At 44.2% G+C, this 23057-nt stretch overlaps 1 protein-coding gene across 2 annotated transcripts; it reads right to left on the reverse strand.

The window, feature by feature from the left end:
• Positions 1-4669: 4669 nt before the first annotated feature.
• On the reverse strand, positions 4670-21827 carry TAL1 (TAL bHLH transcription factor 1, erythroid differentiation factor). 2 transcript variants are annotated; one of them, XM_030207100.1, is made up of 4 exons: positions 21723-21827; positions 17841-18230; positions 16529-16635; positions 4670-6293 (listed from the first exon to the last, which is right to left on the reverse strand). In XM_030207100.1, exons 1-4 carry the CDS (start codon positions 21734-21736, stop codon positions 5869-5871), a joined length of 936 nt encoding a protein of 311 aa, XP_030062960.1. In that variant the 5' UTR covers positions 21737-21827; the 3' UTR covers positions 4670-5868. The 2 variants fall into 2 exon arrangements, with proteins under 2 accessions (XP_030062960.1, XP_030062961.1); XM_030207101.1 differs by lacking the exon at positions 17841-18230.
• Positions 21828-23057: the final 1230 nt, after the last annotated feature.

Below are 23057 nucleotides of genomic sequence, written 5' to 3' on the forward strand. Positions count from 1 at the left end.
GCAGGAAGAAGAGACATGCCAACCCAAATTTAAAGCAAAATTATACTGACCTGTAAAACTTTATTTAGAAAGGTCCTTGATATAACATGTTATATATATATTACAACAACTGTCATTTGTTTTTTTCAGATAGCACATCGACAGGGGTCACCTCATCAGCTTTACAAAGATAAAGGTACCAGGTTTGGTCACTTAACTTCTGCAAAAAATGCAGAAACCCAAAATCATCACAATATTTTATAGTACAAGAATAACTGTGATGCCATATAGCCATCAAAACACAGAGCAAGCAAGAAATAAGATTAAAAGCAGAAAATGTACCATTTAAATCACAATTAAGTACAATTATACATACCTCATTTACCTAAACTGTGCATTGCTAATAGGCTACAGGTATTTTTTAAAAAAACCAGCAACATAACGAATCGGTTGTACCTTTTCCCCCCCCCCCCCCCAAAAGAAAACCTGTTGGGTTTGCAAAATGTCTGAAGCACCTCTGTCACCATAAGCCATGTTACTGAAATGAGACAGCTGCCTTCCCTGCGATATGTCTGTCAGCTCTGTGATTCTGAGGACACGTCTGGTTAGAAGGCAGAATAAAACAGGTCTCTTTTACCTCTGGAAAACTGGTTAGTGAAAACGATGGGGATCTGTAGGCGTTAATGACCATTTGATTTGTTGGTGCACCTTTAAAAACGTAGGGGTCCGTTTTACAAAGGCGCATTAGCGTTTTTTAAAGCCCATTCTAGAAATAAGCCTGCGCCAAACACACCCATATATTCCTATGGGCACCCCTAGTGTTTAGCGCATGCTAAAATGCTAGCGTGCCTCAAGGCTGCCGAGAGGGGGGGACGGGGGACAAAATTCCCTGGGCCTGGGCCTCCGGGGGGGAACCAGCCACCGCCACCACAGTCCGGCCCGCCCGCCCACCGTCGCTCCCTGGCATTGAACTTAAGCGCCTCACCTTCAAAAGCGCAGCAAGCAGCGGCAGACCACTCCTTCCTTCCGTGTCCCGCCTTTGTCTGACGTAAAATCCGCAAGGGCGGGACACGGAAGGAAGGAGTGGTCTTCCGCTGCTTGCTGCGCTTTCGAAGGTGAGGCGCTTAAGGTCAGTGCAGAGGGCCCGGTGGCGGGTAGCGAGGGGGCCCGGCGACCTCGGGTGGGGTGGGGGGCCCTGGGGGCGGCCTTGTCCCAGGCCTGGCCCAGTCTCTCGGCGGCCCTTGCATGCCTTTTGTAAAAGAACCCCTTAGCGCATGCTAAATCTATTTAGGGGCCTTATACAAAGGTGTTTAGGCACCTAAGGGCATCCAATATGCATCAAATTGGCACAACTGCTCAGCTACCTCACGCCACTGGCGTAGCCACATGGGGCCACGGGGGCCTAGGCCCCTGTAGATTTGGCCCTGGGCCCCCCTGCCGACGACCCTGTTGACCCTCCCTCCCGCCGCCAACCCCAGGGAAATGGGAGAGTCATAGACAGAACTGGGCATCCTTAACATTTACACAAGTAGTTATAGAATAATGGAGATATGTGTCTAATTTAGTTGCCAAGATTTGCACCATCTTTCAGCTGGTGCAGATTCCTGGGTGTAAGAGCTGTTCTATACACCACACCTAACTTTAAGCACAGTTTATAGAAAAGCGCTTTTTCTCGGCGTCGATTTTGTTGGCATCATATATAGAATTCACCCCTAAATGCGCATTAAATTTTTTTGTTTGTTTGTGAATCTGTGAAACAAAACAAAAAGCATCCAAAATTGGGGAAAAGGCTAAACAGATTGAAAATGTTCGCCTGTTGCACGTCCCTAGAAAATTATGAACTCGAGGTCCGAATTTCATTCTGTTCAGAACATCTTCACTTGGTGCGATGCCATGAACAGGATGAACAAAAAGAAGGAATTCACAAGGACTTTTTTTAAACGATATAGATCAGCCAACCAGTTACTAGGAGGCTAAAAATGCCTCCTTTGTTATATATATAAATAAAACAGAAGCAGGTCCGTGAGCGATGTGCTGCAGAATGTGTCTTTCCACTGCAGAGATCGTGAACCAGCCTTCATGGCCCGCTTTAAATTATCTGCCATCTTTTGAGAGATCTGAGCCTTGTAAATCCACATGTCCCTGCTTTACGCCTTAGAAGCGGTGGAGTGCACTTATATGACATAAGGTGACATTTATCCAAACAAAGACAGCTTGCGTTATTTTGTAGCCAAATGAGTGACGTTTTTTTCTACCGTTGTTACTTTTCCGTAACAGAAGTTCATTTCTCCCAAGATCATACCATATGTTTAAAAGGCTGCGCTTACAAGTGTTGCGTTTTCCCCAAATTATTATTCCTTGACATGTGCTCTGTGAAAGAAATTAACCCTTTCTACTAAAGTGCGGCAAGCCCACCCCAAGGCTTACTGCTGGGCTACCACAGCACCCAGCGCGTGCCACGTCCGACATGTCAGAATTTTGGGGGTTAGCACCGGGGGGCTTACCGACGGTAATTGGGCAGCATTGCGCAATGCCCGGTTACCTCCAGGTTAGCACGGGAGCCCTTACTACCTCCTAAATATCTGAGGGTAAGGGCTGCCCTGGGAAACGGTTGCACGGCCAGTGGTTAACCTTCTAGCTTCCGTCAGCTGACTGAACGGAGCAATACTTGACCAGTGGTTCTGATGCAGCAGTGGCGAAATGGAGGCCAACGTTGACTGCGGTCAGAAACACGGAGGAGCTTCGAAGAGACTCATGTTCTTTAAGCTAAGTACCTCTCCTTAAAATTAGTACAGAGGAAGAAATACTGGAAGACTATTACATATCTCTCTTACGATAGCCCCCCTATGATCGTTAAAGTAAGAAGGCAAGCTAGTCACATCAGGAGGTTTTTTTGCCTATGATGAAGAAGTCCTAGCCCTTATCCGCTTTACTGGCAGACAAGGTGCTTCTTGAGGCTTTTTCCTCCTGAATAATAATCTTTCAGACGTGCTTTTCTTGAGTACTTGTTTCCCATTTATACTAAAGAGTAACTTACAGCTCAGACATTTCCTTAAAAAAAAAAATCCTTTTACCTGCTGCGGTAAAAGGGGGTATCGGCGTGTGGCAAACCCGCAGGCCATTACCACCGCGGGGGTCCTTTTACCGCAGCTTGATAAAAGGACTCCTTAGTGACGTACTTCCCATATGAAATAAATAAAATGATCTAAAATGTTTGTTGAAGAAGGAATTTGAGCTACCTGCTTAGTGTGGTACCTGAATCAACACAATCAATAACATATGGGGTTGGAAAATACTTTGAACAGGAACTTTATGTCAATATCATTGCTTTTTAGCTTTTACACTGATATGACATGCTCACTGTGCCGAGAATTGGGGGTTTTACGTGTTTCGAGCACAGATAGAATGATAAATGTAGCAACCGCCCTGGAGATAAAGTCAACCTACGTTGTATCTATCCCAACATTTTACTTTTTTCGATTTGCAACCAGAACATTTTTAAAACTCGATTGTTTAAAGGGACATGACCACAAGAATATTACAAAACAAATACAAAAATTCTGAGCACTAGAAACCCACCCAAGGTTGCGCTAATTGGTCAGTGGCGGACTTTCCAATACTAGCCAAGAAATACAGGGTTTAATTCTGAAATACGTTGGTCTTTTCCATTCTAGCAATTTAGTAGCAGTGAAAAGCAACGGGCAAATGTGTGCTGCTAGGAAAATGGTTGCATTTACTTGGGAGGAGAAAGGTGCCCTGTGCTCACAGTTTCACCCAGGATATGAAGAATTTCCAGTAGACTTCTAGCATCTTACTGCTTAAAATGTACCATTGGCAATAATAAGACATTTGAAGGCTCTTTTTCTAAAGCTTAGGGACCCTTCAACAAAGGCGCAGTAGGGCTATTGCACAGGTAGCGTGCGGCAAAACAGCTCTATCACGTTCACGCTTGCCGCGTGGCGTTTCCCCCGCCAGAAAATATTTTTCTATTTTCTAGCATGGCGGCGGGGAGTAGGCGTGCCCGGCGGTAATCGTCCATCAGCACGCGTTGTCTGATCACCGTCAGGTTAGCATGTGAGCCCTTACCACCTACTAAATAGGAGACAATAAGGGCTCGGGCAGTTACTCACCATTCGCCAATATTTTTATTAGCGCATGGCCATTTAAGATTTCCATTTAAAATCCTGGAAATCCCTGCTGTGGTAAAAGTGGCCTCGGTGCGTGTTAATTTTCACATGTCTACACTACTGCAGGCCACTTTTAACCGCAGCTTTGTAAAAGGGTCCCTTGGTGCCAGGGACATAGCCAGACTTTGGCGGGAGGGGGGTCCAGAGCCCAAGGTGAGGGGGCACATTTTAGCCCCCCCCCCCGGCGCTGCCGACTCCCCCAGCCATTGCCACCGCTGCCACTGCCGCCAACTTTGCCCTGCCTGCCGATGACCCTCTCGACCCCCCTCCCACCACCAACCCGCTGTCACCTACCTTTGCTGGTGAGGGACCCCAACCCATGCCAGCCAAGGTCCTCTTCTTCCCGCAAAAGGCTTCCTTCTGTTTCTGACATCCGACGTCAGACTCACAGAACAAAGCAAATCAGCTGATCTGCAAGGCTTTGTTCTGTGAGTCTGACGTCCTGAACGTTGTACGTGCAGGACGTTAGAAACAGAAGGAAGGCTTTTGCGGGACGAAGAGGACCTCGGCTGGCAGGGGTTGGGGTCCCCCGCCAGCAAAGGCAGGCAATGGTGACGGCAACAGCGGGAGAGGGGGGTCGAGAGGGTCGTCGGCAGGGGGGTCCAGGGACAAATCTACGGGGGCCCAGGCCCCCCTCGCCCCACGTAGCTACACCACTGCTTGGTGCGTGTTGATAGAATTAGCACATTCTGAATGTTATCGATCATGTGCTAATTCCATTAGTGCACACTAAACTTTAATAAAAGGGATCTTGGGTTGGCGGCTGAGGGATATAAAGATTCTGAGCCTCATTTTCGATCTTTAGGAAAAACTTAGCACATCATCTCCTGGCTGGACCTGGGCAGAAGGGGATATCCATATGCCTTCAGCAATAATAATGGACACAAGTGCAACCATTTCCCATCATGTATACAATATTATCCTAGCAGAAAATCTCTTTCTTGCTTTTAAACATTGCTAGGTCTAAAGAGATATTTTACAGAATAATCTAGGTTAGTATTGGTCAAAAATATCACCATTTAATTAACGCATTTTTTAAAAAGCTATGTACCTTTTGTTCAGAGGTAAGCGGCATCAGGATAGACCCAAACCATATGTCAGTACTTTCAGCAAGTCAAAATTTGATTACGTTTTACTAAAGTTTTCCCACCACAGCTTTGTCATTGATTCAAAAAGTTAGTGGCATGTTTGTTTTCATAAATGTAAAATAGACCAAAGATTCTATGAACTGTCGCATTAGTTGCAGACTTTCCAATTTCATCCATGAATGATGAACCATCACAACACAAACCAAGACCAGAGAGAAGAGAGTTTGCTTTGCTGATTTCAGATCTGGGCTTGCCATTTTTCCCCAGAGCATATTCCCTTCTCTTCATAATGTGGGCAATGTGCTAGCAATGAAATTCCCAGTGATCTATCACAAATGTTATTTACAAAGATATTACTTTCTTTACGATTTTAGAGAAAGTACCTATCCACTTCATTTGTCCTTGATTTCCTCCAACTGACTGTCTCAACAGGGAGACTAGAACTTGAGAGTGTTTGTTGGTGGGGGGGGGGGGGGGGGAAGGAAGAGGGAAGTGAGGGGAAATTTACAAGGAGCAAACCAAAGTTTAAATCATAAGATGGAATGCTTTTGGCCAACGTCAATCCCACTCCCAACAATTGATCCTGTGCTCTTCCTGACAAGTCTATAAGCTTGTCATCGTTGTCCATTGCCCTCTACAGGAAAAATGGGTTGATGGAGGTTCCTTCTGTGCTTTGAGTCCAATGTTTCATGGTCCTCCGTGAAGCTGTCAGGACTTCCTGTTCCATCTAATGAACTTCCGCAACTAGAGTTTGGAGATGGAGACAGCATGTCCTGAAGAAGATCCTCTTGAACTATTTCCGTGTCTTTGCTCACTTTACCCCTTTGGTTTCCCTCTTCTTCTTGGTCATTGAGAAGTTTGGCCAGGAAGTTGATATATTTCATTGCCAGACGCAGGATCTCATTCTTGCTCAGCTTTTTATCTGGCGGGTGCGTTGGGATCAGCTTACGCAGCTCAGCGAAAGCCCCATTCACATTTTGCTGCCGCCATCTTTCCCTGCTGTTGGTAAATATTCGACGAACCACTTTTGTTCTTGTGCCTAAAAATTGTAATAATGGATTAGATACAGCACCAAATACAATATTAAGGGTGGCAACTAAAATATTTTAATAGTTTAACCAAATTGATAAAGGAGACTTAAATATTATAGGCTCGCCTTGGACTCATCAAAATGGCAGCAAAAAGAGATATGTACATGCATAGTTGCTGCCCTACCTGTCCCCCTCCCTCCTCACCAGGGGCGTAGCCAGGCAACAGATTTTTGGGTGGGCCTAGGCAAGAATTGAGTGGGCACCAAGTTCCCCCCCCCCCTCACCCCCCAAAAATATCTCAGCTGGTGGGAAAACACTTCTTTCCACCTTGGCAGTCTGCAGCAGGCATGTGCTGAAAACTGAGCATGCGCAGGTGCCAGTATCGTGGAGAGTTGCATTTTCGTTACCATCAGGGGAAGTCTTCAGCTGGCAGAGCTTGAGATCCCCACTAGCTACCGCTAAATGTGGGCTACTGTTGGGTGGGCCTGAGCCAGGGCCCACCCAGGCTCACCTGTGGCTATGCCATTGCGTCCTCACTACCAGGACACCTCAGCCACAGATTGACTGCATGTGTACTTTTCACAGTGGGTAAATCTACACATGCTGTGACAACGTACTCTTACCTGCACAGAGGCTGGACAAATCGGAAGCATGTTTTATGCATGCATATACATAGTCACCTGTCAGTGGCGTACCAAGGGGGGGGGGGGGCGGGGGGGGTCCGCCCCAGGTGCACGCCGCTGGGGGGGTGCCGCGCGCCTGTCGGCTCTTCGTTTTCATGCTCCCTTTGCCCCGGAACAGGTTACTTCCTGTTCCGGGGCAGAGGGAGCATGAAAACGAAGAGCCGGCAGGCGCGCGGCCCCCCCCAGCGGCATGCACCCAAGGGGGGGTTCTTTCACTGGGGGGGGGGGGCGTCGCGCTGTTCTGGGGGGTGCTGCACCCGGGAGGGCGGGGTGCATCGGTGATCCGCCCCGGGTGTCAGCCCTCCTAGGAACGCCACTGTCAGCTGTCAAAAAGGTGCAGAAAATTGCCACCTTGGCATCCCATTAGAAAATCATTTTCATTCAATTTTTTTTTTCAATTAAAGCTACTATGGCACATTTTAAGGTAAGATGACCAAGAGGACAAGTTAAAGAAATGAAATCAGCCATTAAATCTCACAAAAACATGATGAAAATATCTTAGCCTGTGATAGACAGTGGCACAAAACAGAGGGCTCTATTTACTAAGCTGCGGTAGGCAGGAAAGTGTGTTTATTGCAGCCAAAAATGGATTACTGTGGGGCGTTCCAAGATGTCCCATGGCAATTTTGCCACGTGTTCACACTTCCTCTGTGCCTTAAAATAACATTTATTTTTTAGCACTGAGGGCAGGTCTGGGGATAGAGACTTGGGGGGGGGGGGGTATTTTTACTAAGGTGCGCTGAAAAATGGCCTGCGGTAGTATAGGCGTGGGTTTGGGGCACACGCAGGTCCATTTTGCAGCGCACCTGTGAAAAAAGGCCTTTTTAAAAAGAAATTTCCGAAAATGGAGGTGCAGCAAAATAAAAATTGGCACGCGTCCATTTTGGGTCTGAAATCTTACCGCCAGCCATTGACTTAGCGGTAAGGTCTCATGTGGTAACCGGGCGGTAATGACCTACATGCGCCAAATGCCACTTGACGCGCGTAGCTGACGCGTGTCAGAAAATAAACGCCATTTTTTACAGACACGCGCCAAAAATGAAATTACCACAAAGTCCACACGGTAACCGGGCGGTAACTCCAAATTAGCATACATTGGGCGCGTGTAGGCGCTTATTTGGCTTAGTAAGAAGGCCCCTGGGAGTGTTCTGTGCCAATCAGTCAGCACAGCTACATTGTCACAAGCTAACTGGTTAGCACATGAGCCCTTACTGCCTACATAATGGGTGGCTGTGACATAATTTATTTTTTATTTTATTTTTGTTACATTTGTACCCCGCATTTTCCCACTCATGGCAGGCTCAATGCGGCTTACATGGGGCAATGGAGGGTTAAGTGACTTGCCCAGAGTCACAAGGAGCTGCCTGTGCCTGAAGTGGGAATCAAACTCAGTTGCTCAGTTCCCCAGGACCAAAGTCCACCACCCTAACCACTAGGCCACTCCTCCACTGTTGCTACTATTTGAGATTCTACATGGAATGTTGCTATTCCACTAGCAACATTCCATGTAGAAGTTGGCCTTTGCAGATCACCAATGTGGCCGCGCAGGCTTCTGCTTCTGTGAGTCTGACGTCCTGCACGTATGTGCAGGACGTCAGACTCACAGAAACAGAAGCCTGCGCAGCCTTCTACACGGAATGTTGCTAGTGGAATAGCAACATTCCATGTAGAATCTCCAATAGTAGCAACATTCCATGTAGAATCTCCAATAGTATCTATTTTATTTTTGTTACATTTGTACCCTGCGCTTTCCCACTCATGGCAGGCTCAATGCGTCTTACATGGGGCAATGGAGGGTTAAGTGACTTGCCCAGAGTCACAAGGAGCTGCCTGTGCTTGAAGTGGGAATCAAACTCAGTTCCTCAGGACCAAAGTCCACCACCCTAACCACTAGGCCAACATAAATAAATAAAATAATTCAAATAATAATACAAATAAATAAATAAATAAATAAATAAATAACATAGCAACAAAGTAGATGACAGCAGATAAAGACCTGTACGGTAAACCCAGAGTCTGCTCAACAAGATAAACTCATTACGTATGGTATGATGCGATATATCATATGTATACCTGACCTTGATTTGTCCTTCCCATTTGTAGGGCATAGACCGTAAAGGTCTGCCCGGCACTGGCCTAAAATTTCTGAAGTTGTTGTCAAAGCCCCTGAGAAGGTCCGCTCCGGCCCATCCAAATCTATACAGCCTCGTTCAGGGCACAGACCGTAGAAGTCTGCCCTGATCGAGGCTCACGAGCTAATGGGAAAATCAGTACTTGGCCATTAATACTAAAAATAGGAAAATTGTCTATTTTGCCCCTGCGATAAAATGGTTTTAGTGTGTGGGAATGACCCAGGTAAGGACGTGTTAAGGCCACTTTTTACTGCACTTTGATAAAAGGGTCCCATGGAGAGGCATAATCGAACAGCGCTGGCCAAATAGGCGCCATAACCAGGTGGAGCCAACCGTATTTTCGAAAAAGATGGCCAGTCATCTTTTTCTTCGCTAATATGGTTGGGCCCAGCCAAATGTCAGAGTTCGCCGGGTTTGAGATGGCCGGCATCGGTTTTCGGCCATAATGGAAAATAATGCCGGTGATCTCAAACCCGGCGAAATCCAAGGCATTTGGTCGTGGAAGGAGCCAGCATTTGTACTGCACTGGTCCACCTCACATGCGAGGACACCAACTGGGCACCCTAGGGGGCACTTCTAAAAATTAAAAACATTAAAATAGCTCCCAGGTGCACAGCTCCCTTACCTTGTGTGCTGAGCCCCCCAAATCCCCCCAAATCCCACTCCCCACAACTCTACACCATTACCATAGCCCTTATGGGTGAAGGGGGGGCACCTACATGTAGGTACAGTGGGTTTTGGAGGGCTCCCATTTACTACCACAAGTGTAACAGATAGGGGGGATGGGCCTGGGTCCACCTGCCTGAAGTGCACTGCACCCGCTAAAAACTGCTCCAGGGACCTGCATACTGTTGTCATGGAGCTGGGTATGACATTTGAGGCTGGCATAGAGGCTGGCAAAAAAATGTTTCTTAATTTTTTGGGGGGGGTGGGAGGGGGTTGGTGACCACTGGGGTCATCCCCATTTCCCTCCGGTGGTCATTTGGTGAGTTGGGGCTCCTTTTTGAAGCTTGGTCGTGAAAAAAAAGGGATCAAGTACAGCCGGCGAAATGCGTGTCAAGCCTGGCTTTTTTTTTTCCATTATCAGGTGAAGCCGGCCATCTCGTGAGCATGCCCCCGTCCCGCCTTCACTACCCTACCGACACGCCCCCTTGATATTTCACCGGCTCCGCGACAGAAAGCAGTTGAACCCGGCCAAAATCGGCTTTCGATAATATCGATTTGGCCGGGTTCAGGAGATTGCCGGCCATCTCCCGATTTGTGTCGGAAGATGGCCGGGGATCCCTTTCGAAAATGAGGTGGGTAGGTAGTTAATTATATTTTCTGTCTCTTTCCATATATACAGAGAGAGAGACAGAAATTCCATTCTCCCTGACCTCAGTTTACCATTTTCTTCTCAAGAAAGATTTCCAGTTATAGATTATGACTTTGCCTTTCTTGAGATAAAACCTTTATCAAATGGGCAATCTTGAAGTACCATCTGACTATTCAGTAGTGTAGATTAATCTCCATTATTAAACTATGACTTACATAAAGGAAGCATTCCAACTAAGTTATATTAATTTTCTATGGGGCCCTTTTACTAATGTGGCCTGCGCTGGTGTAGGCGCGTGTTTTGGACGCAAGCAGGTCAAATTTTCAGCCGAAAATGGACATACAGAAAAATGAAAACCAGCACGTCCATTTTTGGCCTGAGACCTTACCGCCACTCATTGACTTAGCGGTAAGGTTTCATGAGCTAACCGGACGGTAAGCAGCCAGCGTGCATAAACTGCCGATTATCACCAGGTAAGTACCACGCGGTAGGAAATAGAAAATATTTTCTACTGTGTGTTTTGGCGTGCATCAAAAATGGAATTAGCAGCCAGAACATGCGGTAGCCATTCTAAGCGCCTTAGTAAAAGGGTCCCTTGATATGGCATCACTCTGGATGGGTAAAGACATTTCATCTGGATGCCATGGCTCAGAGCCCATCCGAGGTACAAGTTATTATATCATATGCTATACCTTGCCATGTGCTGCTACATCTATTTACCACTTTGGATGCTAAGAGAAAATTATTCTTAAGAGAACTAAAGAGAAAACCTTTTTTTGCTGTTGCTCTAATCCCAGTTTAATTTACATGAAATTCCAAGGAAACCTTCTGCAAATTAAATTTTAAAGACACAAAGCACAAATCCACATGCTTTGCTCAGTGTGCTGCGGCAGCTAAGAAAGCAAATAGAATGTTAGGTATTATTAGGAAAGGAACGGAAAACAAAAGACAGCACCTTGATATTGTGTTCAGTTCTGATCGCCGCATTTCCAAAAATATATAGTGGAATTAGAAAAGGTACAGAGAAAAGCGACGAAAATGATAAAGGGGATGGGACGACTTCCCTATGAGGAAAGGCTGAAGCGTCTAGGGCTCTTCAGCTTGGAGAAGAGGTGGCTGAGAGGAGATATAATAGAGGTCTATAAAATAATGAGTGGAGTGGATCGGGTAGACGTAAATCGTTTGTTTACTCTTTCCAAAAATACTAGGACAAGGGGGCATGCGATGAAGCTACAAAACAGAAAATTTAATACGAATCGGAGAAAATGTTTCTTCACTCAACGTGTAATTAAACTCTGGAATTTGTTGCCAGAGAATGTGGTAAAGGTGGTTAGCTTAGCAGGGATTTAAAAAGGTTTGGACAGCTTCCTGAAGGAAAGGTCCATAGGCCATTATTAAAATGACTTGAGGAAAATCCACTGCTTATTTCTGGGATAAGCAGCATAAAATATTGAACTTTTTGGGGGGATCTTGCCAGTTATTTGTGACCTGGATTGGCCACTGTTGGAAACAGGACACTGGGCTTGATGGACCTTTGGTCTTTCCCAGTATGGCAATACTTATGTACTTATGAGAAGCTGAGGGAGAGAATAAGGAAGGGAGAGATGTGTAGAGAGGAAATGTTCAGCAAGAATTAGGACATAGTAACATAGTAGATAACGGCAGAGAAAGACCCGCACGGTCCATCCAATCTGCCCAACAAGATAACTCATATGTGCTACTTTATGTGTATACCTGACCTTGATTTGTATCTGTCATTTTCAGGGCACAGACCGTAGAAGTCTGCCCAGCACTAGTCCCGCCTCCCACCCAATCTCCACTAAGCTTCTGAGGTGATGAAATGAAAGGAGAAAGGCAGTGACATTGTGATGAAATACTGGGAGACTCTCCTTTGCAGTCCTGCTATCACTCAGTGGCCACTCTCATGTCCTTTCTCTCCAATTACAGCCAACTGGACCATTTACCTTTTTTTTTTTAAGGTTAAAATAAACCCTTTTATATTCTCCTGAGGTGCCACACAAATGAAACTAAATCTGCTGATCTTTAGAAATGTGGGAACAGCAGTTTACCATCTACAGGACAACAAAGCAAAACAACAAAGAAACCCATAAATCAAACTTATGTCCATGCCATCCAATACGGTCAGCTGCTGCAGTATTTCCAGGAAGTGCCATATTGTGTTTCCACTTCCCACTCACTGCCCACTGGTAACATTCACCTCAGTCTGCATCTCAGACTCGATGACGTCTAAATCTGATTTGGGATGTTTTGCAAAAAAAAAAAAAAAAAAACGTCCAAAAATCCAGTAGCAAACATGGCCATTTTCAAACCAGAAAAGTATACAAACAAAAAAAAGGAAAAACTGGGCCTTCAAGACTGAGACAACAGGAATCCTCTATTAACAAGTGACCCGACACGGGTCGTGTTTCGGCGTTAGACAACGCCTGCATCAGGGGTCAGGGTGTAATTATGAAGTATGCGAAATGAAAAAGTCCGGTTCCTCAGCCAGGTCACAGTAGCTGCCGTTAAGGTGTATGCTGGTGCTTCAGTTCTTCCCAAACTAGAAAAAGTCCAACTTTTTATTTTGAAAACAGCTATTTGGTAGACATTTTTGTGCTCAGTGCATCTATCTTTTAGGACCATTTTCGGAAGGAAAAAAAAAAGTCCAAGGAAAAAACGTTCAAAAAAAAGTCATTGGGATGTATGGAATGGGGGAAGGGGGGAACGCAGCTTTCTTAGTAGACTGGCCACACATACATCCCAGCAGAGCAGTGGGGCACCCTAGGGGGGCACGGCAGTGGATTTCACATAAAAGGTCCCAGGCACACATCTCACCATTATCCTCTTTGATTGTATAGGAGCCCTTCAAAGCAGAGGCGTAGCTACGTGGGGCCACAGGGGTCTGGGCCCCTGTAGATTTGCCCCTGGACCCCCTGCCGATGACCCTCTCGACCCTCCTCCCAGTGCCAACAACCCGCCATTGCCTACCTTTGCTGGCATCCTGCAGGACGTCAGACTAGAACGAAGCCTTGCGCGGGATTGGGAAGAAGAGAACCTCGGCTGGCGGGGATCCCCCGCCAGCAAAGGTAGGCAACGACGATGGAGGGTTGTTGGCAGTGGGAGGGGGGTTGAGAGGGTCATTAGTGGTGGGGGGATCAAAGTTGATGGGGGGTCGGTGGCGCCGGGGGGGGGGGCTAAAATGTGCCCCCTCACCTCGGGCTCTGGACCTCCCTCCCACCAAAGTCTGGCTACGCCCCTGCACACCAAAAACCTTCTGTACCCAACTATACACCACTACAGTAACCCTTATGGCTGCAGGTATCACCTATATGTAGGTACAGTAGGGTTCTGGTGGGTTTGGGGGGGGGCTCACATTTTCCACCACAAGTGTACCATTTAGAGTGGGATATGGACCTGGGTCCCCTTCTCCACAGTGCACTGCACTGACCACTAGATTATTCCAGGGACCTGATTGCTGCTGTAATACGACTGGCCATAACATCTGAGGCTGTCATAGAGGCTGGTATGTGGTGGGAGGGGTCAGTGACAACTGGGGGAGTAAGGGGGTTTATGCCTTAATCCCTCCAGTGGTTATTTGGTCATTTAGGGCACCTTTTGGTCACTTAGTCATGACTGAAAAAGGTCTAGCCAAAAATGTCTTACCTTTGCCCTAGATGTTCCCATTTTGTTCCGTTATTACAGAAAAATAATTCTCTTTTGGTGCCGTCTTTGTTCCATGTCCCTCCAAAAACACACCCCTTGAAATCTGGATAAACTACGGAGCAAAACGTCTAAAATCAGGGTGTTTACAGAAAAACTTTCTTCTGCCACCTTATGACGGTTTTTTGTGTTTTGAAAATGAGCCCCAGATATTACGTGCTGGTCAAGCCATTAAATACTTCATAAAAGATATGCACTGTGCAGCTTCAGTGACCATCACTGTGTAATGTCTATTCCGGTTGCATAAATTTTAGCTTTCAATCAATTGCAATTATTGTGGATAAAATATCTGGACTTTAGAAATAATTGAAGGGGTAGAAATGAGTAGTAAAAAGGATACACAAGAATGTGGCTTCCGACGGACTAACGTTTCCTGAACAACAATGCATGCATTTCATAAGGCAGGTTCTTATCCTCAAAAGCTTATGTCCCAATAAACTTGTTAGTTTAGAAAGTGCCATCAGCTTCTGTGTTGTTTTAAAAATAATCATACATAAGTACATAAGTAATGTCACACTGGGAAAAGACCAAAGGTCCATCGAGCCCAGCATCCTGTCCCTGACAGCGGCCAATCCAGACCAAGGGCACCTGGCAGCTTCCCAAATGTACAAACATTCTATACATGTTATTCCCGAAATCGTGGATTTTTCCCAAGCCCATTTAGTAGCAGTCTATGGACTTGTCCTTTAGGAAACCGTCCAACCCCTTTTTAAACTCTGCCAAGCTAACCGCCTTCACTACGTTCTCCGGCAACGAATTCCAGAGTTTAATTACGCGTTGGGTGAAGAATAATTTTCTACTATTTATTTTAAATTTACTACACTGTAGTTTCACCGCATGCCCCCTAGTCCTAGTATTTTTGGAAAGTGTGAACAGACGCTTCACATCCACCTGTTCCAATCCACTCATTATTTTATATACCTCTATTATGTCTCCCCTCAGCCATCAGCAAGAGAAACTCTGAACCTATAGTACAGTGCGTTCTTGCATCCTGGAAATGTTTCATGTGCTCATCATGGGTTCTGACGCATCCATTATTCAAGCCACTTCATTGTTAACTCATGCTTGGTTGTCGGTTGTTGTCCCATTCAGCCTCTGCCTAATGCTGACCTATTGTGTACATACTGGCCTCCAGTTCAATAATACTAGTGGTCTCTATTTTGCACAATTTCTGAACCATCTATAAGTACATAAATATTGCCACACTGGGACAGACCAAAGGTCCATCAAGCCCAGTATCCTGTTTCTAACAGTGGCCAATCCAGGTCACAAATACCTGGCAAGATCCCTGAACAGCTCAATACATTTTATGCTGCTTATTCCAGAAATAAGCAGTGGATTTTCCCAAGTCAATTAAATAATGGTCTTTGACATCCAAATGGCCAGATACTCGGAAATATTGAATTTGGTCCATCACTCCCCACCCCATGTTGCAAAAGTGATATTTAAACTAGGTTGGGCATTAAGGGAAATCTGTTCCTGTGCATAATTTTCTGCACACCTCCAGTTCAGCTAGAAGAGAAGCCATAGCGCTCCCTGGAGCTTGGAGGATGTCATTGGGGATGCTGATCACCTTGCCTCAATGAAATCACAAAACCTACCACCAGCTGAGGGGCATCACCCAAAAGAAAATTCTGCAAGCCGTAGTCTAGCTGTAAACATGCTGGACCGTGCACTGGCAGGCAGAAAAGACATATAGGGGCCCTTTTACTAAGCCGCGTGAGGCACCTACGTGTCCCCAATGGGCGCCAAATTGGAGTTACCACCCAGTTACCGCATGGCCCTTGCGGTAACTTCAACTTTGGTGTGCGTCCACTATGCGCATCCAAAAAAATATTTTTTTAATTTCTGGCGCGTAGACCGTTACCGCCCGGTTACCGCGTGAGACCTTGCCGCTAGGTCAATGGCTTGCGGAAAGGTCTCAGACCCCAAATGGACGACATGGCAATTTTCATTTTGCCGCACGTCCATTTTCGCCCCCCCCCCAAATTTTTAAATGCATTTTTGTTTACAGGCGCGCTAAAAAATGATTCTGCGCACGCCCAAAACACGCATCTACACTACCGCGGGCCATTTTTCAGCGCACCTTAGTAAAAGGACCCCGTAATAATCTCTGCTCTGGTTTGACAGCTCTCCTCTTGTATTGACATAGCAGTTCCTGGCTGAGAATGAATGACATGGCTTACAGCTTTCTTCCTAAATTAGCTCCCCCACCCAGTGAACTGCATTCTTTGCTTTCATCTGTTCTAGATACAAAAATTGAATCCCAAGCCTTGCAGTTGAGAGAGCAAACCACAGCCTATAGAAAAGGACCGAGGAGCCAGACAGCTTGAAGGAAGCTTCATCTCACCCCTGGACTGTCCTGCAGCAGTAGAAAGGCCAAAGATACCTACCTCCACTTCCTTCCACGATCTCCGTCTCGTAAGGACCCTCTCTCCGCTTCACTCTGCTGCTGCCGCTGTTAAACATTGGAAAGGCATCCGGTTCTTCGAAGTACACACTGCAACACATTCACACATCCAGCGGAATTAGAGGACAACTGACAAAAGGGACTCAGTGGCGCAGGGCAAATGGATGCAAATGCAACAGAAAAGTAATAGGAAAGAATCGGGGTATTTACTGCAGTCTCAATGAGTTAAATAAATCGAGGTTTGTAATAGCTGAAGAAAATCCTTTCTCCTTTTCCCACATGCATCTTACAGCTTTAAAACTCAAAACAGTGGAAAATGTGATGCAAGGTAGAGAGTTTCAGGAAGCCTCAGATGCAGTAAAGGAGAGACAAGGTGATGGATGGAAAACAGAGCACGGATTGTATCTACTCAGAAAAAGTAACGGGGGGAAGGAAACGGGAAAGAAAGAAGGAACTATGAGCAGGAGGGAAATGGAGAAGAGGGAAAAAAAACATAAAGACGAACAGAATAGAATTAAAAAGGAGAATTAAAAAAAAAAGGAAGGACTTAGAGCAGAGGACAAAATAAAAGGAAAAAAAGGAGATGTGAAATGAAATGCAAAGAATTGAAGAAGGTCCATTGAGAAAAGAGAGCAAAGAGAACAGACAGAAAGGAGAAAACAAGATAAAATGAAGATGATATTTAAAGCAAAAGAGAGTAAAAAAGAAAGGAAGAACATTTAAGGCGAAAAACAGCAGCTAAAGGGATGATGACATTATAAGCAAAGGAAGAAATTACAAAATGTTTAAGGAGAACAGAAGAAAGATGGAAAGGAAGCAACAGAAAATAAAAAGATTGCATTAAAAATAAAGGAGAATGAAAGGAAATGACATTAAAAGCAAGAGAGTGCAACAAAGGAGGCACATTTAAGGCGAAAAACAGCAGCTAAAGGGATGATGACATTATAAGCAAAGGAAGAAATTACAAAATGTTTAAGGAGAACAGAAGAAAGATGGAAAGGAAGCAACAGAAAATAAAAAGATTGCATTAAAAATAAAGGAGAATGAAAGGAAATGACATTAAAAGCAAGAGAGTGCAACAAAGGAGGCACATTTAAGGCGAAAAACAGCAGCTAAAGGGATGATGACATTATAAGCAAAGGAAGAAATTACAAAATGTTTAAGGAGAACAGAAGAAAGATGGAAAGGAAGCAACAGAAAATAAAAAGATTACATTAAAAACAAAGGAGAATGAAAGGAAACGAGAAAACATTAAGCTAAAAGGAGATTGCAATGAAAGAGAAGACGTCTCGGACCTGTTGGCGGGGGCCAGCGGCTGGCCCAGCGTGTAGAGCATGGCTCTGCTGGCCGGCTGTAGGGGCAGAGCGGACGGGGGGCTCAGCTGCACCATGGGGGGTCTGCACAGCTCTGTGGTTGGCACGGTCTGCGGTACCTCTGCGCCCGCCTCGCCGCCTTTTATGCGCAGGGAGCCCCCCCTCCGCAGCAACTCGATCACCGGGATCCCGCAGGGGGGGGCCGTCTCCTTGGGAACCCCATTAGGGAGGGCGGGCTGGGGTCCCCCTCGCTCCTCGCTGCAGCTCTCCGCCCGCTCTGGGCTGGGGGGTGGTTCCCGGAGGGCTAAATCTCCTTTCAGCCTTTCCATCATCCTGGGCGCCTCAGCAGACTTTACTGGCCTGGAGCTGAGCCTGCAAAAGGGAAAAGCAGTTCAGCAGAGCCCGAAGCACGGCTGCTTCTCAGCAGAAAGGGACATTTCTGTGCATTAAACCTTTAATCCTTTTTTATTAAATAGCACCTTTTATTTGATAAAGAAATCCGTGCAACATTCTTGGTTTTTGTACGTTTTAATTTGCATTTATTGTATAATCATGTTTAAAATCCTTGGATTACACACACACTCACAAAACCAACAACCCCTAAATAGCAACTCGTCAATTTATTACACACACACTTGCTATTTTTAAGAGCATTGCCATCTCTGTTTCATTTTCTTTTCCAGTATCAGTTGTATCAGGTCAAATTGAAAACAAGAAGGTGTGTAGTTGTTCAAAATATTATAAATAATCATTAGGTAAGGTAGGAAAACTGCTTCTGGTCCGCAGGAACGGTGAGAATAAAGTGCAAAACCACTGTTCTCAGCGCCTCTGTGCTTCTGTCTTACACTTAATTTAGGTCAAATAAAATTATTTTGCGTCTATTTATGTTTTTTTGGAGCAGATTAATGCCAAAGCTAACGAAATAAATATATAGCAAATGTTATGTGCCTCTAGGGAAAATGTGTACCCTTATATTCCAGTGTGACCATGCATTTCTCCTTCCTTAAAAAAAAAAGGGGGTGGTTTGCAAGAATCATCACATTCAGCCTCATCAAAAACGAAAAACATAAATAAAGAACCGATCAAGCCAGGAATTAAGCCATTTCTGAGGAGCTACATAGCAGCCGACTGGCTATAGATAGATGAATGCACACTGCTTATGCACAATTAATATATTTTACAGTAAATGTGTCTGCTAAATACATATAATTACCAAAAAGTGAAATCATTACATAAAAAAAAAAGATATCCGTTCTATGTAAGACGTGCATTAGCCAACCCTCGATTGCTCACAGGCTTCAAAAAAAACGAAAAACGTTCAGAGGTCTTCCTTCCTAGGGTTTTAATAGACAAGAATGGGGGAAAAAAATAACCCTGACTTTTTCAGGAGTCAGAGAAAATTATTTTTGTTCGCACAATAGGGTCCAGCAATTTTTGAGAGATCATTTACACTCCTGTTTTCTAGGAGAACAATTGATAAGGCAAACTCTTTTTTTCTAAGCAAATGTCCTTCCACAAGCCGTACAAAAAGCACAATACCGATGCCAGGCCCTTTCTTGTACGTCACACAGTTTAGAGAAAAATCTACAAACAACCCGATCAGAGATCTCATAATCGCCTTCCAAGCAGCATCAAAGAAAAGAGTGGCATAAGTAGACCATCCACCTTAAACACCGCGTCTACTTTCCTGGCCTTTCCTGAGGTTGCTCGGCTAAGTTCTATGTAGAAGTGCACCAAAGGCGGACAATAAACAAGGTTTATCACCTACAACTTGCCTGGTGACCTTTCTCTGTCCCTTTCTTGCATAGGTAATTCATAAACCTGCTAAGGCACTTTCAGGCTGAGACGATGGGCGGTTTATAAATGTATGAAATTAAATATATAGTTACGATTATGTAAGGTATTTTGATTAGGCTAATCACAAACGCGCAGCTTGTTAACGGTGTTATCTAACACTGGCCCCACCGTTAAGACAAGAGTCGGTGGTTTATGGGCAGTAATCTAGGCCAGCCTTTAAAAACTATAAAGGTGAACTGCTAGAATAATTTTTTTACAGCTTTATTTTCTGTTATAATGACTTTAAAAAGCATTCTAAAGGTATTTCATGGTTGAAAGCGTTGGAGCCGGCTCTGTGGGTATTTGAGCACCCCCAATATTGAGCAAACTCCTTGAGTGTGCCCAAGGAGGGGTAGTTTCTATTGGTTTAGCAGCCCCAATCGTCTTGGTCCTGTGGTTGAAAGAGCAGGTACTTGCGACCCCAGGGTACTGCTGTGAATCGGCCGAGACAACCTCCCTCCTTATAAATCGTGTTCCATTAAATTATGTTTTCGTATATGTAAAAAGGCAGATGTAATTTAATGCACATTTTTACAGGATACCTTATTTTGCATGCTAGAATTTATGCATTTTTGTTTTTAAATTGTATTATGGGGGGAAAAAATAAACATTTCACAACAATTTCATCCAATTGACACAGACTTTATATCGGAGACTGGTGGAGACCGGGGGTTAGACAATTTACCGAAGATGAAAATGAAAGCCACTCCTTTTGCATTTGTGAAATTTTATAATTCATATATTATGTGAAAAGGGATTTTTACCCTGAAATTCGTTTTATGTATTGTCGAGAGAGTTTTCACTGGATTATGCATTTGCCCATTTGGCCCTGACTATTGGTTATCAATAGAAATCAAACAAAATAAAACATGGAAAAGAAAATAAGATGATACCTTTTTTATTGGACATAACTTAATACATTTCTTGATTAGCTTTCGAAGGTTGCCCTTCTTCCTCAGATCATTATTTTAAATGGATACTTAAAGGTAATGAATGTTTCACAGTTTTAAACACAACTAAGACACACACGTTCATAATTTTTGTTTCTTTCGTAAGCAGGAAATTAACAGGCTGAAACTAACCCTGCGAGATAATGTGCCATCTCCCCAAAAAACAGAAAAAAAAATTAGAAACAGAAAAAAAAACCTGACGGGAGATACGTCTGAGCAATGGTAATACCAAGAAAACGCGTTTCTAATATTTCTGACAGCTCAGAACTTGTTCATTGTCAAGCCGATCGACCTCTCCGTTGACAAAAAGATTAAACGTAGATCTTCCACACATTACAAACTGTGTATGTTTTTTATTTATTTATTTATATATTTAGCCAGCGTAGCACGCTTTTGTTACAAACTGTACATAACACTTTAAGATCAGTCTGCTGACTCGATTCCGTTGGTTTAAATGTCACTTTTGGACTGATTTAACCGTATAAAATTGGACGGAGCATTCAGTTTCGTGTGTTAACATTGGCGTGGTTTGGGTACGGTGTCTTTTTTTTTTTTTTTTTTTAATAATCCACAGTATTTACCGTCATCTTACACATTAAACTTTAATGTGTCCTCCACACGTATCAAACGCAAAGCTTTTTTTTACCAACGCTCCTGCTCAGTGTACGTGAAATCAGTCAAAAAGCCCAGAAAAGGCCATTTACCGGCACATACTTCAGTGTTCGCTTTTTATAAAAATAGATATGCGCGGGGGATAAAAAACGTGCGGACGGCGCTATTTCTCTGTCTGTCTCATTTTTTTCGTTGGATTGCCAACAGCCCCTTTCACAGACAAGATGCCATTAAACAACATACCAGGCTTCCTTTTTCCGACACATACACATATCATAATAAATTCCAGCTATGGGCCTATGTGTATAGATAAAGATACACACGCATACACGTTCACACTTTTCTTGCATTCGTTCACGGGCACATTTCCCCATAGAAAAAGCAGGAACAAAAAAAATGAAGGCCCAGTTAAGAAAACAAGATTTCATCCTTCAATCCTGAAACAAAAGAACAGTTCACTACTCACCCTTTGCTTTTCATGGGTAAAAGTGAGTGGAACCATTTTGTGGCCTACTCACGGCTCCTGTGTGTGTGTGTATTTTTTTTTAAAGGTATAGTGACTGCTGGGTGGCTACGCTGGAACTGGATCTAATTCCCCATCACGTCCAGCATCCTATTTAGTATGGAGAAGGGAACACTGGTGCAATGTGACCAGCAGAGATAAGGAGGCAGCACTGGCCCGCCTGCCCTGATAAGCCACTAAACCCATTATTTATGAAATGATTCATTATTATTGGGCAATTTTATCGAAGGAAAGCGGAAAAATATTGGAGGCATATAAGCAGAGGAATAACTTTGGAATTCATCCTTTATGGGGCTTTTTTTTCCCCCTGTGTGTGTGTCTGTGCTGAGATGCTCTTTAAAAAAAAAAAAAAAAAAAAGATTTTGCAGGAAAATTCGCCATGATTGCCCACGTTTCAGTAGTAATTCTGTATTTTTTATTTCTGCAGGAGGTCGTTGTCGTGTTTTTCTTCTTATTATTAAATATGGAACACCTATTCAATCTTTAATTAAATGTAATAAGCCCAAATAAATGGCTGAGATACTGAAATGGATCGAGCAAAGCAATAAACAGAGGGAACTTTAATATGTAAAAAAACACACACATTTCTCTGGCAAAGCGAAACAGCCACATTTAAAATAGTCTCATCAGAGTTATTTATTTACGTATTACTGCAATGTATTCATTGCTTCCAGCGCTGAACCCAAGTGGCATACAACAGTATTAAAATATATACCTCCATACCGCTCATAATAACCCTGCTTTCTACCACGCCTCCCTCCCTTCCTTCCCCCCACCTTTCCTTTATCCCTCCCCCCACAAATTACAGTTTATGTGGCAGCAGGATATTTATTTGACAGCTAGTTTTAGTTTCCTGATATCAACTGCACTATATTCTTTTCCATAAATCTATATATTTTAAAATGTCCCATATAATAAATGCAGTTGAAAACTAACAGTGTATCTAATATTATTATGTCATGGCTTTTCAACCCATCCAGGTGACCCTACCCAGAGAAGGAATTGGCCAACGCTAGAAAGCTAATATATGTAAATATATCTTGTGTGTTTTCATTTAAAAAAAAAACAGGATAGCGGGATGTAAAAGAGGGTTGGACAAGTCTAAAAATAATGAGCAGATAGACTGGGAAAGCCACCGCTTATCCCTAGGACCATGAACCAAGGAAAGGATCGACTCCTTGGGATCTTCCTGATGGTACAGATTGGCCACTGTCAACAGACAGGACGCTGGGCTCATGGACCTTTGGTCTGACCCCAACCTTACAAATCTTTGGAAAG

This window comes from Microcaecilia unicolor, chromosome 6 (genome assembly GCF_901765095.1).
Source record: "Microcaecilia unicolor chromosome 6, aMicUni1.1, whole genome shotgun sequence".
NCBI lineage: Eukaryota > Metazoa > Chordata > Amphibia > Gymnophiona > Siphonopidae > Microcaecilia > Microcaecilia unicolor.